Consider the following 12,246-nt stretch of genomic DNA (forward strand, 5'->3'; position numbering starts at 1 on the left):
GGACTGTTTCCAAATAAAATACAGGGAAAGTATATAAGAAATTAATATTTTCAACGATGGCTAAATTGTCATGGTTCTCAGTGACCACAAAATGTTCCATGTCAGATTGTAGACATCCTCTTTAAAAAAGAGAACAGCAGAGGGCTTACTTTATATAAGGAAAACCTTCGCTCTTGAACCCTTACATGGTGCAAACGGACAATCTCGTCGGACTGTTTCCAAATAAAATACAGGGAAAGTATATAAGAAATTAATATTTTCAACGATGGCTAAATTGTCATGGTTCTCAGTGACCACAAAATTTTGCATGTCTGATTGTAGACATCCTCTTCAAAAAAGAGAACAGCAGAGGGCTTACTTTATATAAGGAAAACCTTCGCTCTTGAACCCTTACATGGTGCAAACGGACAATCTCGTCGGACTGTTTCCAAATAAAATACAGGGAAAAAGTATAAGAAATTAATATTTTCAACGATGGCTAAATTGTCATGGTTCTCAGTGACCACAAAATGTTCCATGTCAGATTGTAGACATCCTCTTTAAAAAAGAGAACAGCAGAGGGCTTACTTTATATAAAGAAAACATTCGCTCTTGAACCCTTACATGGTGCAAACGGACAATCTCGTCGGACTGTTTCCAAATAAAATACAGGGAAAAAGTATAAGAAATTAATATTTTCAACGATGGCTAAATTGTCATGGTTCTCAGTGACCACAAAATGTTCCATGTCAGATTGTAGACATCCTCTTTAAAAAAGAGAACAGCAGAGGGCTTACTTTATATAAGGAAAACCTTCGCTCTTGAACCCTTACATGGTGCAAACGGACAATCTCGTCGGACTGTTTCCAAATAAAATACAGGGAAAAAGTATAAGAAATTAATATTTTCAACGATGGCTAAATTGTCATGGTTCTCAGTGACCACAAAATGTTCCATGTCAGATTGTAGACATCCTCTTTAAAAAAGAGAACAGCAGAGGGCTTACTTTATATAAGGAAAACCTTCGCTCTTGAACCCTTACATGGTGCAAACGGACAATCTCGTCGGACTGTTTCCAAATAAAATACAGGGAAAGTATATAAGAAATTAATATTTTCAACGATGGCTAAATTGTCATGGTTCTCAGTGACCACAAAATTTTGCATGTCTGATTGTAGACATCTTCTTCAAAAAAGAGAACAGCAGAGGGCTTACTTTATATAAGGAAAACATTCGCTTTCGAAACCTTACAAGGTGCAGACGGACAATCTCGTCGGACTGTTTCCAAATAAAATGCAAGAAAAATATAAGAAACTATTAATTATAAGCGGGGATATGATTCCTAAAGAAAGCATTTAAAAATTCAAATTTAAATAAAAGAGTACAAAAAAAACATTTTTTTTTAAAAAGCCAGCATTTACGAATTGCATTAAAAGTAAAAAATGAATTAAATTCCTTAATAGAAAACCGGAGCAATCAATTCGGAGGACCTTCTCCCGGACGCTTTCCAAGAAAAATGAAAAACAGAAGGCATGATTTTCGGAGGTGGGATGCTTTAAATAGGACCGCATACGCAAAATGCCAAGACACTCTGCCAGTGTGACCAGCCTGCGAAGCGCGCCTAATCCCAGCCCCTCCCGGACACTCGGCCGAGCTGAGGTATTCCGCGCAGAGACGGGCACACACTTATCCCAATCAGAAATTAGAAATAAATTAAGTAATTTGTGCGGAATAAAACTGAACTTGCGGCCGATGCGATAACCGCGAGCCCCGACACCCCCTTCCCGCCGCCACCACGCCGTGATGCAGGCAACCAGCGCAGTGGCCGGAGAACTCGGAAAACTTGGCGAACGCAGCTCCAACGGCAGGAACAACAACAGTGCCAGCAGAGCCCCTCGAAAGTCGGTGCAGTGAAGGAATTAAATCTAATTATACGCGGAAAACAGCCAAGGGGCGAGCCCACGAGCACTCGGGCTAATTGGTGGTGGGCAGAGGAGCACCACCTGCGCCACTGGGCACCTAGGGGCCACATTCACATGGGCTGAGTGGCGGTCCGGGCTGGACTGGCGAAGGGATTGCACCAGCAATGGCCAACCAACTGGACGCCAGTGTGAAGGACGACCTGAAGACGCAGTTCGTCACCCGCGAGGGCACCTACCGCCTGCTGACCCTCTCGGAGTACTCCCGGCCCAATCGGGTCGGCTACAGCAGCAACCAGAGCTCGCCGCAGGTGCGCGTCTCCATGGTGACCCTGCCCAGTCCGGCGCAGGGCAAGCTGGGCTCGGACGCGGCAGGGTCACCCGTAGGAGGAGGCGGCGGAGGAGCGGCTGCGGCAGGCACCACCACCACAACGAATGGCAGCTCGCCAGGAGCCTCGCCCACGGGCGGAGCAGCGGGCTCGGGACCGGCCGGCGCGGCCGCCTCAGCAATAGCCAATGGAGGCGCCGGCGGCGACAGCAACTACAGCCACAGCAATCACAACAGCAACAGTGCTGCGAACAGCACGGTGGACGCCCGCCTGGGCGGAGGCATCTCCATGCACTCCATGATGAACGGCGGCGTCGTGGACCAGAACGGAGTGGCCACCAACCAGGTGCTGGGCGGCGACCGCATCTGCTTCAACTTCGGACGAGATCTCTACGTCTACTCCTTTCGAGGAGCCAAGAAGGTGAGGCCAAGGCGGCAGAGATGCTTCCATATCAGGGCTGCTGATCATAAAGCACGTGAGATGGAGCAGTAGGAGGAGCGGCAGAGAGCTTATCACACCAGAGATAGGGGCTGCCGGCAATGGCAATTGCATTCTAGGCGGCCTGCACCGGGCAATTGCCAGGGGCTGGAATACCTTGCCATTTGCATGCGGTGTCCCCCCAGCGGGCTTAATTTGTTCCACTTCGAGCGCTTGACGATCAATTCGCTTGTTTGGCGTTTTTATGAATGTTTATTGCGCTCGAAGGCAGTCGGTTGTGAGAGCTCTCCAGCTCAGCCCGGCGAGGAGATTACCCTACCTTTCATTGGGAATCCTCTCAATCAGCAGGAGTGCGCCTTTGTTCGGTCGCAAACTTGAAGCACCTGTTTTTTGACCAAAAACTAGTTCCTTCTGCACTCATTGTGGCCAGGGAAAGAGTAATCCCAGTTCGACCTTGCCCAGCGCCTCGCTTGTGTTCGCCTTGTTTGCCCTGCCCAGCAGCTGTTTCTAATTCTTTGGCATTCTGTGCAGCAACAGCTTGCGATTCTCCTTCTGTATTTACTTTAGCTGGCTTCTGTGTTGCCATAGTTATCTGCTGGCGAAAACTTGGCAAGCGCCTGCTCTTGGCCGCAGTCGGAGCTTTTCCCACCTGATTCCGCCAACGAGCCGCTAATTTCCATGCCGCTTCCAGAGTGTGTTAATTTCCGAGATTATTTCATCCCACTGGGGTAATCTTCCATTCTAATCTCAGCTCGAGCGGAAATGTTCCGGTTTCCACTTTCGTTTTCGTTGGTCTGTTCTGGCTATCTTCTAAGCTTAAATCATTCAAATTTAACAACATTTTTATTGCTTGATTAATTGTAGGTATAAATTGTGAAATATTCAAAATTTCGTTGAGCAAGGATGATGATTCATGTTGCAATTTTGACTCATATTTTCCTGTTGCCATTTTTTTGCATTTGTTTATGAAAAATCAGAGGCAGAACTGGAAACTAGAAGCCATCAGCTTCTTGTTGCAGAAAGCTTTAGGTTTATTATGCCTACAGTTCATATTACCAGTACCACAGGATACTATAAGTTTATGGAACCACACTTGCTATAGAAATACCCCATCATCACCCCTTCATCTTGCATCTAAATCTCCAAATTCCTAGATTTCCTTCTTGTTCCAGTATTTTAATATAGTAACCAGCAAAACCACTCGTTAAACCCAATCTTTTAAAGGGTGTTCGCTAGCCAACCTCTCCAATTTTAGTTTAAATAGTGTAAACGTAGTGCAATCAAGAGCGACCAAGATAAACAGAAACAGATGATAGTGACGCTTGTTGACTTACTTTCAGGGCACGGAGATGAGCAAGCCGATCGATAAGAAGTTCTACAAGGGCACCAATCCCAGCTGCCACGACTTCAACGCGAGCTCGGCCACGCCCACGGGAGCGCCCCTGCTGGTGGGCTTCACCACGGGCCAGATCCAGTTGGTCTCCCCGCAGGTCGGTCCTCGCGAGGTGAGGAAGCTCTTCAACGAGGAGGTGAGTAATAACACTGAAATATTCCAGCTAAAAAGCAGCTAATGGTGTCCTCTCTTCCAGCGACTAATCGACAAGACCAAAGTGACCTGCCTGAAGTGGCTGCCCAACTCACCGCACCTGTTCCTCGCCGCCCACGCCTCAGGTCACCTGTACCTGTACAACGAGGAACTGCCCTGCGCCGCCACGGCGCCCAGCTACCAGCCCTTCAAGCTGGGCGACGGCTACACGATACTCACCAGCAAGTCGAAGACCACACGGAACCCGCTCTTCAAGTGGGTCTTCAGCACCGACAACTGCTGCATCAACGAGTTCTGCTTCTCGCCCTGCGGCTCCCACTTGGCGGTGGTCTCCCAGGACGGTTTCCTGCGCGTCTTTCACTACGACACCATGGACCTGCTGGGCATCGCGCGTTCCTACTTTGGCGGCTTCCTGTGCGTCTGCTGGTCGCCCGACGGCAAATACATTGTGGTGGGCGGCGAGGATGACCTGGTGACCGTGTGGTCGCTGCAGGAGCGGCGAGTGGTGGCCCGCGGACAGGGCCATCGGTCCTGGGTCTCGGTGGTGGCCTTCGACCCATACACCACCTCGTACACCAACTGGGATGGAGGCGACTTTAGCGACGATGAGAATCAAATGAACGAGTACTCCAATTCGCGAGAGGCGCGCTTCTCCGGAGACTCCACGGCCAACGGTGGTTTCGAGGGCTTCGACCGGAACTCCACGCCCGTGCATGCTGCCCGCAATCGACCGCACTCGGCCTCCTTTCGCTCGGATGCCTCTTCGGCGGAGAAGCTGATGAGCTATCGACTGGGCTCCGTGAGTCAGGACACGCAGATCTGCCTGTGGGACATCACGGAGGATGTGCTCCGCCATCCGCTGGCACTGAGGCAGCGGGCGAACAGCGAACGGGGCTATATCAATGGTGGCGTCGATGAGGAAGCAGAAGCAGAGGACGGCATCAAGGTGATCCGACCAGTGGCCATGTCTGGCCAGGCGGGTGGACAGCAGGCGGAGTCGGGCAGCTGCAGTCCCATCCGAGAGGCGGCAGGCGGAGGAGCAGCTGGAAACGGTGCCGGCGAGCACAGCAATAGCAGTTCCAGCAAGTTCTCAACCGCCAACTGCACGATATCCTCGCAATCCTCGCCCGACGACTGCGACACCGAGGCAGCCACTCCCGCCTCCACGACCTCTAATGCGGGCGTGGCAGGAGCGGGAGCGACGTCGTCGACATCGAAGCAGAACAACCGCAACCACGGCACGGGCAACTCAATCAAATTCCCCAACTGCATCAGCGCCACCAAGTCGGACAGCATCGATGGAGGCGGCGGAAGCGGAAGCGGGAGTGCGCAGAGGCCATCGCAGACCACCACGGGATACAACAGCAAGACTTCCAACAGCTCGAACAAGTCCTCCAACTCGGGCAGCGGCTTCAGCGCCTTCAACAGCCTCACGCAGCGGCTCTCGAACTTCAGTTTCCTGAGCAACTCGGACAAGAAGGCCGCCGGCTACGAGGGAAGCCACTCGACGGCCCACCGCCAGCACCGCAAGGCGATGAGCATGCTGAAGAGCTACAACCAGCATAACCACAGCGGCGGCCACAACAACCACAGCCAGAGCAACCACAGCAGCTCGTCCCACTTTGGCCACTCGAGCACACTGGACTCGACGGCGGCCGGGGCCATCGGGAGCAGCTCGACGGCGCACAGCTTTGGATCGCTGAAGCTGAGCCGGTCGTCGCACCACTCCTCGCTGGCCACGGCCGCCCATGCGTCGGGCTCCGGGGCTGGAGCGGGCTCTGGCTCGGGGGTGAGCAGCTTCGATCCCATGCAACTCATCGGAACGCCCGCCTGCCCGCGCTTCGACGAGTGCCCGCTGCTGGAGCCGCTGGTCTGCAAGAAGATTGCCCACGAGCGGCTGACGGCGCTGATCTTTCGCGAGGACTGCTTCCTGACGGCGTGCCAGGATGGGTTCATCTACACCTGGGCGCGGCCTGGTCATGCCACGGTAAGAATAGATTCTTCGAAGAGTTTTAAGAAAAGGTTCTTCTACTAAATGTATCCAATTTCACAGCATGCCACTCAGCACTTGTCGCCCGGACAGACGGCGGCGCCCGGCGGGACGGTAATTTAGTTCAATAAAGTGGACTTGGTCAACTATCAGCGTAATCTTGTCAAGCAGCAGGAGCAGGAGCAGCAGAAGCAGAAGCAGTCGGTGATCTAGGTTAAAGCTAGGCGATTGATTTCGATAATTTATTGATAGGAGCAAGAGTTTTAAAGGTTTTTATGTTGCGTATTTTGTATTCCAAATGTAGCCTAAATGAGTTTATGAACCACACACACAGACACACACCGTACACCCGTAATATATATATTATATACGATATATAGCTATGTACAACATAACTACGATCTATACGCAGCATCAGGCAACAGAACAAACAAACAAACGTATATGTTTAATCTAAATTATTAGTTGTAAATGTATTATTTTTTTAGTACGTGGAATTTGTTGAAAACAAAGCAAAGCATGTTTATAACTATTTACTAAGTGCTAGCCTACACTACACACGATAAATAAAGCAAGAGATCGAAGAAGCGAACTGCATTAGCGAACTAAAGTAAACAGAAAGCGAAGCCGAAACAGAGTCAAAGAGGCGGATGGCCAGAGGACGTTTTTCACATTGTGCTATGTACTGAGTTGCAGTCGAGGCCCCAACTAACCAACGACGAACTATCTAACTATGTAAACTCACGAACTAACCTAAAGTAGGAACTGTTATCATTACTATTACTACGGACTCGTATGCCTTTTATTTTTTGATGCCAGCCGAGTGCAACGTTTTAGCATGCAGACGCGGAGTCACGCGCAGAAGACAACCGAACAAATTAGACTAAATGCAGACAGGAACCGGAAGTCAGAGATCGGAAACGGAACTTTGAAATCTGAAACCCGAACCACAACCACTGAAAACATTTCAATCAGCCAGACTCTCACTCTCACATATATTTTATATCGAACCAGGAGACACTAGCGGCTATTTGCGAAGTTAGCCAATAAGTTAACAACGAGCCGAGCAAGCAAAACCAACCAAGAACACGTTACAGTAAAAGAGACTAAAATTTCAATAAAATTATATAAAAAATTAATTCTCATAGCTGGTATTTATTTATAAAATCTGTGTTGCTTCTAACAAAAATATGCTTCTCTCGCTGCGAGTCTCTCTGTCGACCGCCAACCACAAACTACTGAGGGATTTTACACGCTGGAAATGATTTGGCCCTGGCTCCGGAACCTCTCAACATTCGAATGGGGGATCCTGGCCCCGGTTTACTCAAGGAGTCCGCAAATTAACCTATCAAGCCTGCTGGTCTAGAAGGCTTTGGGCACCAGTGGAACCTCCGCCTCCGGCAGATACAGGTGCTTGGAGAGCAGGAAGGCGAACAGCGCCTGGCCCGCAACCACCATGAACAGGAAGTAGAGCTTCCGCTTCTTCCCACCGCTGTAGTCGAATTGCTGGGGATTCCCATAAGGATCGTAGTTGATGGCGCCGCTGGGTGCAGCCGGTGAGTTGTCCTGCAGCAACTTGGTCCGCAGCGTGCGGAGCTGCAAATATCAGTGAGGTTACTAAATGCTCTTCACCCAAACTCAATACCTAACTCACCAGGAAGAAGCCGAAGGAGAAGCTGGTGTACGCCAGCGCAATGTAATATCCGGATTTGAAGAACAGCGTGCTGACCATCAGGCAGACCACTATATTAACGTACTTGTAGCCAGTGAAGGCCAGCAGGTCGAGGGTCTTCAGGCTCGTCTTCACATTCATCACGTACAGGGCTATGGAGTAGATGACCAGTTCGAAAATGCTGTAGGCCATGGCGCTGGAGGCCTGGATGCCGAGCTGCTCCGGCGAGAACCGCTTCTGCATGCCCAGCAGCAGGCCGGCCACGATCACGTACGTGATGTAGCCCATGGTGGGCAGGTAGAGATCCGGGGCATTGACATCGTAGCGCGGCTGCACTGGGTGCTCCTGGTCGTACCGCAGGGACCAGTCCTGCGAGGAAGACATTCTTTAATTAGGAGCAACTATGCCAGATTCACCACCCACCTTGTGGATGTAGGGGAAGAAGAGCAGCCGCAGCTTCCTGCCCACGTAGGCGTTGTCCACGGCGAAGTAGTACTTGAGCTTGGCCACCGGCACCCACTTCTCGAACTGGTTCTCCATTATCTGCTTGCCCTGATCCGCCAGCCGCTGGCCGTACTGCATGGCCATGTCCTGGACAATGGGCTGCTGGAACATGGCGAACTGTGGGTACTGTCCCGCGGGCAGGGGTCCGGCCCCCGGCTGAGGTGCTCCCATTCCGAAGGCGGGCGGGGCAGTCGCAGACGCCTGTTGCGGAGGCTGTGGCGCTCCGTAGCCGAATCCCGGCTGCTGCTGCGGTGGCTGCTGGATGTGCTGCGACGGCTGGCCGAGATTGGGGTCGAAGCCGTAGCTGTTGACGGGCGCCGGAGCAGGTGCACCGTACAAATTGGGATCCAACATCGCCGGGCCGGCCGGCGGGGCCATGAAGGTGGCGCCACCGCCCATCATGGGAGCCGAGGGACCCATGGCGTTGACGTCGCTGACGCGCTTCGGTGGCCTTGGGCGACCGGCAGCTGGGGCTATTTCGGGACAGAGCAAGACGGTGGGTTAGTGGCGGAAGATCTGTGCGAGACAACTGGGAAAGCGGGGGAACACAGGCAATCAAGCTACACACGCAGCACGGAACGGAAACGCAGGGCGGGCACAGAACTGGGGGGCAGGATGCAGTGGAAGCCAGGAGCGGCGCACAGAACGGGGTAACGTGTAACGTAAAGAGTGACAGCCATCCGGTCGACCACCCACTCCCGATTCCGGTCGGCGGCCGAGGGTCGGGGCTTCCGGAGTGGCTGCGCCGGACATCCGTCGGGTATACTTGCTTGCGTAGCCTGATCCTTACAGTTCTCCCACTTACGGTTCCGCATACCCGCGTTCGGATTGTAGTTCATCTTCTGGTCTGCTGGCCTGGCTCAAGGGATTGTCACCACAACAACGGTTTTAACACATCACCACAGTCCAAATTAGGGATGTGAAAAGTGCACCCAAATATGTGACATCGATAGAAGGTTTCACACTGTAAATATTTGTAAGCCGATATTTTTCTTAGATATCGATATTTTTTGTTAATAAATGTAGAAATTCATAAACCTACAATTATTGTATCCCAAAACTAAATAATGGAAAGCGGAAATCATATTTGAGAAGGTGAGCTTTATTTACCGCGCTCAAAAGTAATACCATCGATAACAGTCAGCGTGACGAGCTATTAACAGAATTCCACCCGCAGAAGCACAGTGTAAGAAAATGGAAACCCTGTTATCGATTGACGATAGGTCACGACCAAGTGGCAGCCCCCAAACCGATTGGCGGCAACACAAATTCCTTTATTCATATAATTTCAACCACCTGATACAAAACTTGTTTAATTGTTTGATTTATCAACTAAATAAAGCCTTTGTTTATATGTATCTTGGGCACTCGCTTACTGCTTCACCGGCTCATGCATTTGCCAGACTTTCACGCGCTGTGTAACGCACAAATGTGATTCAATGGAAAACAACGCATTTATTAAGCGGCGTTCCTTGACGCTCAGCACGCGTCTCCTGCAGAAAAGGCACAGTGGTGAGTGTTTTGCCCCTCAGGTGCACCCATTGTACCGGGAATACCCACTAAACCCACTCTTTCCACAGCTTCGCCCCAGAGCTGCGGGCGTCCTGGAAGCGGACACGATGTGAGCGTCGCCTTGGGCTCTCCTGGCTCGCCCAACACCTCTGCAATCGGAGGATTCTCCTCCGACGTGGAAAGCACTCCGCCACACAAGCACAGGCCCAGCCTGGATGACAGTGTGGACTTCTCGCCCCGCCTGGACGTTAGCCTCTCGCCCAACTGCCTCTTCTCGCAGACACTGGCCACCGATAGTCCGGAGGTGGGTTGGCGGTGGAACCGGAGCAGCAGCAACGCCACCACGGACAGTGGCTTCGACTCCGCCGAAATGGGCAGCTTGAGCCAACGGGAACGACGCCGGCAGATCGCCTTCAAGGGCGTCGAGGATCGGCGCAGCCAGCTGGACAACGAGCAGTGGCGGGCGCAGCAGATGCGGGCCAATGTTCTCCTCAAGGAACGGTGCGCCAGGCTCAACAGCCAACTGGACCAGATAGCCGTGTCGGAGCCACTGCAAACGCCAAAGTTACCGCCACCTGTAGCTGCCCGCACGAGATCCGCCTGCAAGAAGGCTTCGCAAGAGCCAGTGCTTCCTCCGCCGGCTGCCGCCGATCCTATGGCCGACTTCCTCAACGACTCAGAGACGGATCTTTTCCTGCTGGAGGCCTCCCAGCAACTGGAGTCAAAAACAGAATCCCGGAAGCCAGCCAAATCCAGTACCACACCCACCAGTCATCACAACGCGAAGCGAAGCTCTTTTCTCAACGACTCGGAGGCGGATATCTTCCTCCTCGAGGCTTCCCAGCAACTGGAGTCCAAAATAGAACCCCAGAAGCCACCCAAACCGAGCACCACACCCACCAGCCATCACAACGCCAAGCGACCCTCCTTCTACATGAAGTTTCTGGAAGACGAGAGCGAGGGCGACGAGGACTGGCTGAGCGCTCTAGAAGAGGCCGTGCAGCAGGCCACGATGCCCAAAAAGCCGCGCACCTCGCTGCAGCGCTACAAGTCAATGCCCACCACAGGAGGTTCCGCCAGCGGAGTGTCCACCCTGACCAATGTGATGGCCGGCAAGGGTTCCAACGCCTGCACAAGTTCCTCCTCCTCTTCAGGGTCCGATTTGAAGAATACTCCCAGGATAAAACGCCATGCCAGCTCACATGCTCTTTCCCCAGCCACTTCCCATGGTGAGTACTTGTGAATTTGCAGTCCCAAAGCAAAGCAAGCTCATCATTTTGCTTCCTGCAGCGCGCGGCAAACTCTTTGGCAGCCGGAAATGAAACCCGATAAGGTAGCCCGCCCTCCGAACATCAGCTTCCCCTCAGCGAATACCAATTGTGATGAGCAAAGTTAGATTTAAGCATTATCGTTTTGTGCCGCTTGCGTTGGCCCTTGCCTTGACCATTCTGTATACGAGTACGCTAATTGATTCATGCAGCTGCTAAGCGTCGTTGTAAATGTAAATTTAAGGCTAATTAAAAATTAATTGTAATTTAAAGCAGGTGCCTCAATTGTCGCGTAGCATGTTTTTGCGCCTGTTTCGGCGCATGCGACTCGCCATATGGTCGGCATTATCAGGCCGGGGATGCGCCGCCCACCTGCACAGGTGGCAGGGACGCACAGGTGGATGCGACTGGCCACCGACAACGGCAGCCAGTGAATTGTCGGCCCCCGCTGGAGCTTTCATTCACCGATACGAGACTCGTCGAGTGCGACAGCCTTTTAAATTAATTGAAATGTAGGCGAAGGATTTCTGTTTTGATATTCTCGGAGCGCTTATATATAGGTCAGCTCGAATTTATCACGACTTTAAGTTGCTTTGGAAGCAGCTTACCAACTCAGCAAAATGAGTATTTAATTATAATCAGTTTTAGAGTATCACCAGCGTTATCACCCTCACAAAATGTGGGAATTCTATGTTATACGGACCAAATTCTTCTGACCTTCGCCTTTTGACTGCAAAGTACTGCATTTTATCATATCCTTATATCAACTATAGCTTTGTTTGTTGATTTTTTCCAAGGTTGTTAACCGAAGTTCTTCAATCATTTGAATGTAAGCCAAGTATTGTTATTTTTAAATTACTTAAAAATTTTATTTTTAATTTTTTCACACTTAGTATGTTTTACTTCATATTTATAAGAAAGATAAGAAACAGGCCTTAATAACCTTATGTTAAAAAACGTTTTCAAATAAACGTTTCATAAAAAGTCTGTAATTTTTATTACATTTTAGTGATACATTAATGAAGTAAGATTCAAATTGTATTTAGGATTAAAGATGTTTAAGAGGTTTTCCCGAACATTCATTAAAAC

General features: G+C 50.9%; 3 protein-coding genes across 5 annotated transcripts; 2 read left to right on the plus strand and 1 right to left on the minus strand.

The window, feature by feature from the left end:
- The first annotated feature begins 1,640 nt into the window (after positions 1 to 1,640).
- Positions 1,641 to 6,793, plus strand: LOC108025324 (WD repeat-containing protein 20). The gene is made up of 4 exons (XM_017095749.3): positions 1,641 to 2,647; positions 4,006 to 4,194; positions 4,255 to 6,198; positions 6,265 to 6,793. Exons 1-4 carry the CDS (start codon positions 2,066 to 2,068, stop codon positions 6,322 to 6,324), a joined length of 2,775 nt encoding a protein of 924 aa, XP_016951238.1. The 5' UTR covers positions 1,641 to 2,065; the 3' UTR covers positions 6,325 to 6,793.
- Positions 6,794 to 7,336: 543 nt separating this feature from the next.
- LOC108025325 (protein YIF1B) lies at positions 7,337 to 9,304 on the minus strand. Of its 3 annotated transcripts, none has more exons than XM_017095750.3 (4): positions 9,168 to 9,304; positions 8,297 to 8,850; positions 7,856 to 8,242; positions 7,337 to 7,797 (listed from the first exon to the last, which is right to left on the minus strand). In XM_017095750.3, exons 1-4 carry the CDS (start codon positions 9,214 to 9,216, stop codon positions 7,564 to 7,566), a joined length of 1,224 nt encoding a protein of 407 aa, XP_016951239.1. In that variant the 5' UTR covers positions 9,217 to 9,304; the 3' UTR covers positions 7,337 to 7,563. The 3 variants fall into 3 exon arrangements, with proteins under 3 accessions (XP_016951239.1, XP_016951240.1, XP_043949146.1); XM_017095751.3 differs by having other exon boundaries at positions 9,195 to 9,301; XM_044093211.2 differs by having other exon boundaries at positions 9,183 to 9,294.
- Positions 9,305 to 9,607: 303 nt separating this feature from the next.
- On the plus strand, positions 9,608 to 11,429 carry LOC108025511 (uncharacterized). Its single transcript, XM_017096033.3, has 3 exons — positions 9,608 to 9,889; positions 9,958 to 11,118; positions 11,180 to 11,429. Exons 1-3 carry the CDS (start codon positions 9,817 to 9,819, stop codon positions 11,209 to 11,211), a joined length of 1,266 nt encoding a protein of 421 aa, XP_016951522.1. The 5' UTR covers positions 9,608 to 9,816; the 3' UTR covers positions 11,212 to 11,429.
- The last annotated feature ends 817 nt before the right edge of the window (positions 11,430 to 12,246 follow it).

This window comes from Drosophila biarmipes, chromosome 3R (assembly GCF_025231255.1).
Source record: "Drosophila biarmipes strain raj3 chromosome 3R, RU_DBia_V1.1, whole genome shotgun sequence".
In the NCBI taxonomy this organism is placed as follows: Eukaryota; Metazoa; Arthropoda; class Insecta; order Diptera; family Drosophilidae; genus Drosophila; species Drosophila biarmipes.

What these genes read in the sequence shown, in the direction of transcription:
- LOC108025511 (XM_017096033.3), top strand. Translation starts at nt 9,817, where the DNA reads ATGGAAAACAACGCATTTATTAAGCGGCGTTCCTTGACGCTCAGCACG. An exon ending in CCTGCAGAAAAGGCACAGTG is followed by an intron (nt 9,890 to 9,957) that starts GTGAGTGTTTTG and finishes CTCTTTCCACAG; the next exon opens with CTTCGCCCCAGAGCTGCGGG. An exon ending in TTCCCCAGCCACTTCCCATG is followed by an intron (nt 11,119 to 11,179) that starts GTGAGTACTTGT and finishes TGCTTCCTGCAG; the next exon opens with CGCGCGGCAAACTCTTTGGC.
- LOC108025324 (XM_017095749.3), top strand. Translation starts at nt 2,066, where the DNA reads ATGGCCAACCAACTGGACGCCAGTGTGAAGGACGACCTGAAGACGCAG. An exon ending in CCTTTCGAGGAGCCAAGAAG is followed by an intron (nt 2,648 to 4,005) that starts GTGAGGCCAAGG and finishes ACTTACTTTCAG; the next exon opens with GGCACGGAGATGAGCAAGCC. An exon ending in CGCGGCCTGGTCATGCCACG is followed by an intron (nt 6,199 to 6,264) that starts GTAAGAATAGAT and finishes CCAATTTCACAG; the next exon opens with CATGCCACTCAGCACTTGTC.
- LOC108025325 (XM_017095750.3), bottom strand. Translation starts at nt 9,216, where the DNA reads ATGAACTACAATCCGAACGCGGGTATGCGGAACCGTAAGTGGGAGAAC. An exon ending in GAACCGTAAGTGGGAGAACT is followed by an intron (nt 8,851 to 9,167) that starts GTAAGGATCAGG and finishes GTCCCGAAATAG; the next exon opens with CCCCAGCTGCCGGTCGCCCA. An exon ending in TCTTCCCCTACATCCACAAG is followed by an intron (nt 8,243 to 8,296) that starts GTGGGTGGTGAA and finishes TCTTCCTCGCAG; the next exon opens with GACTGGTCCCTGCGGTACGA.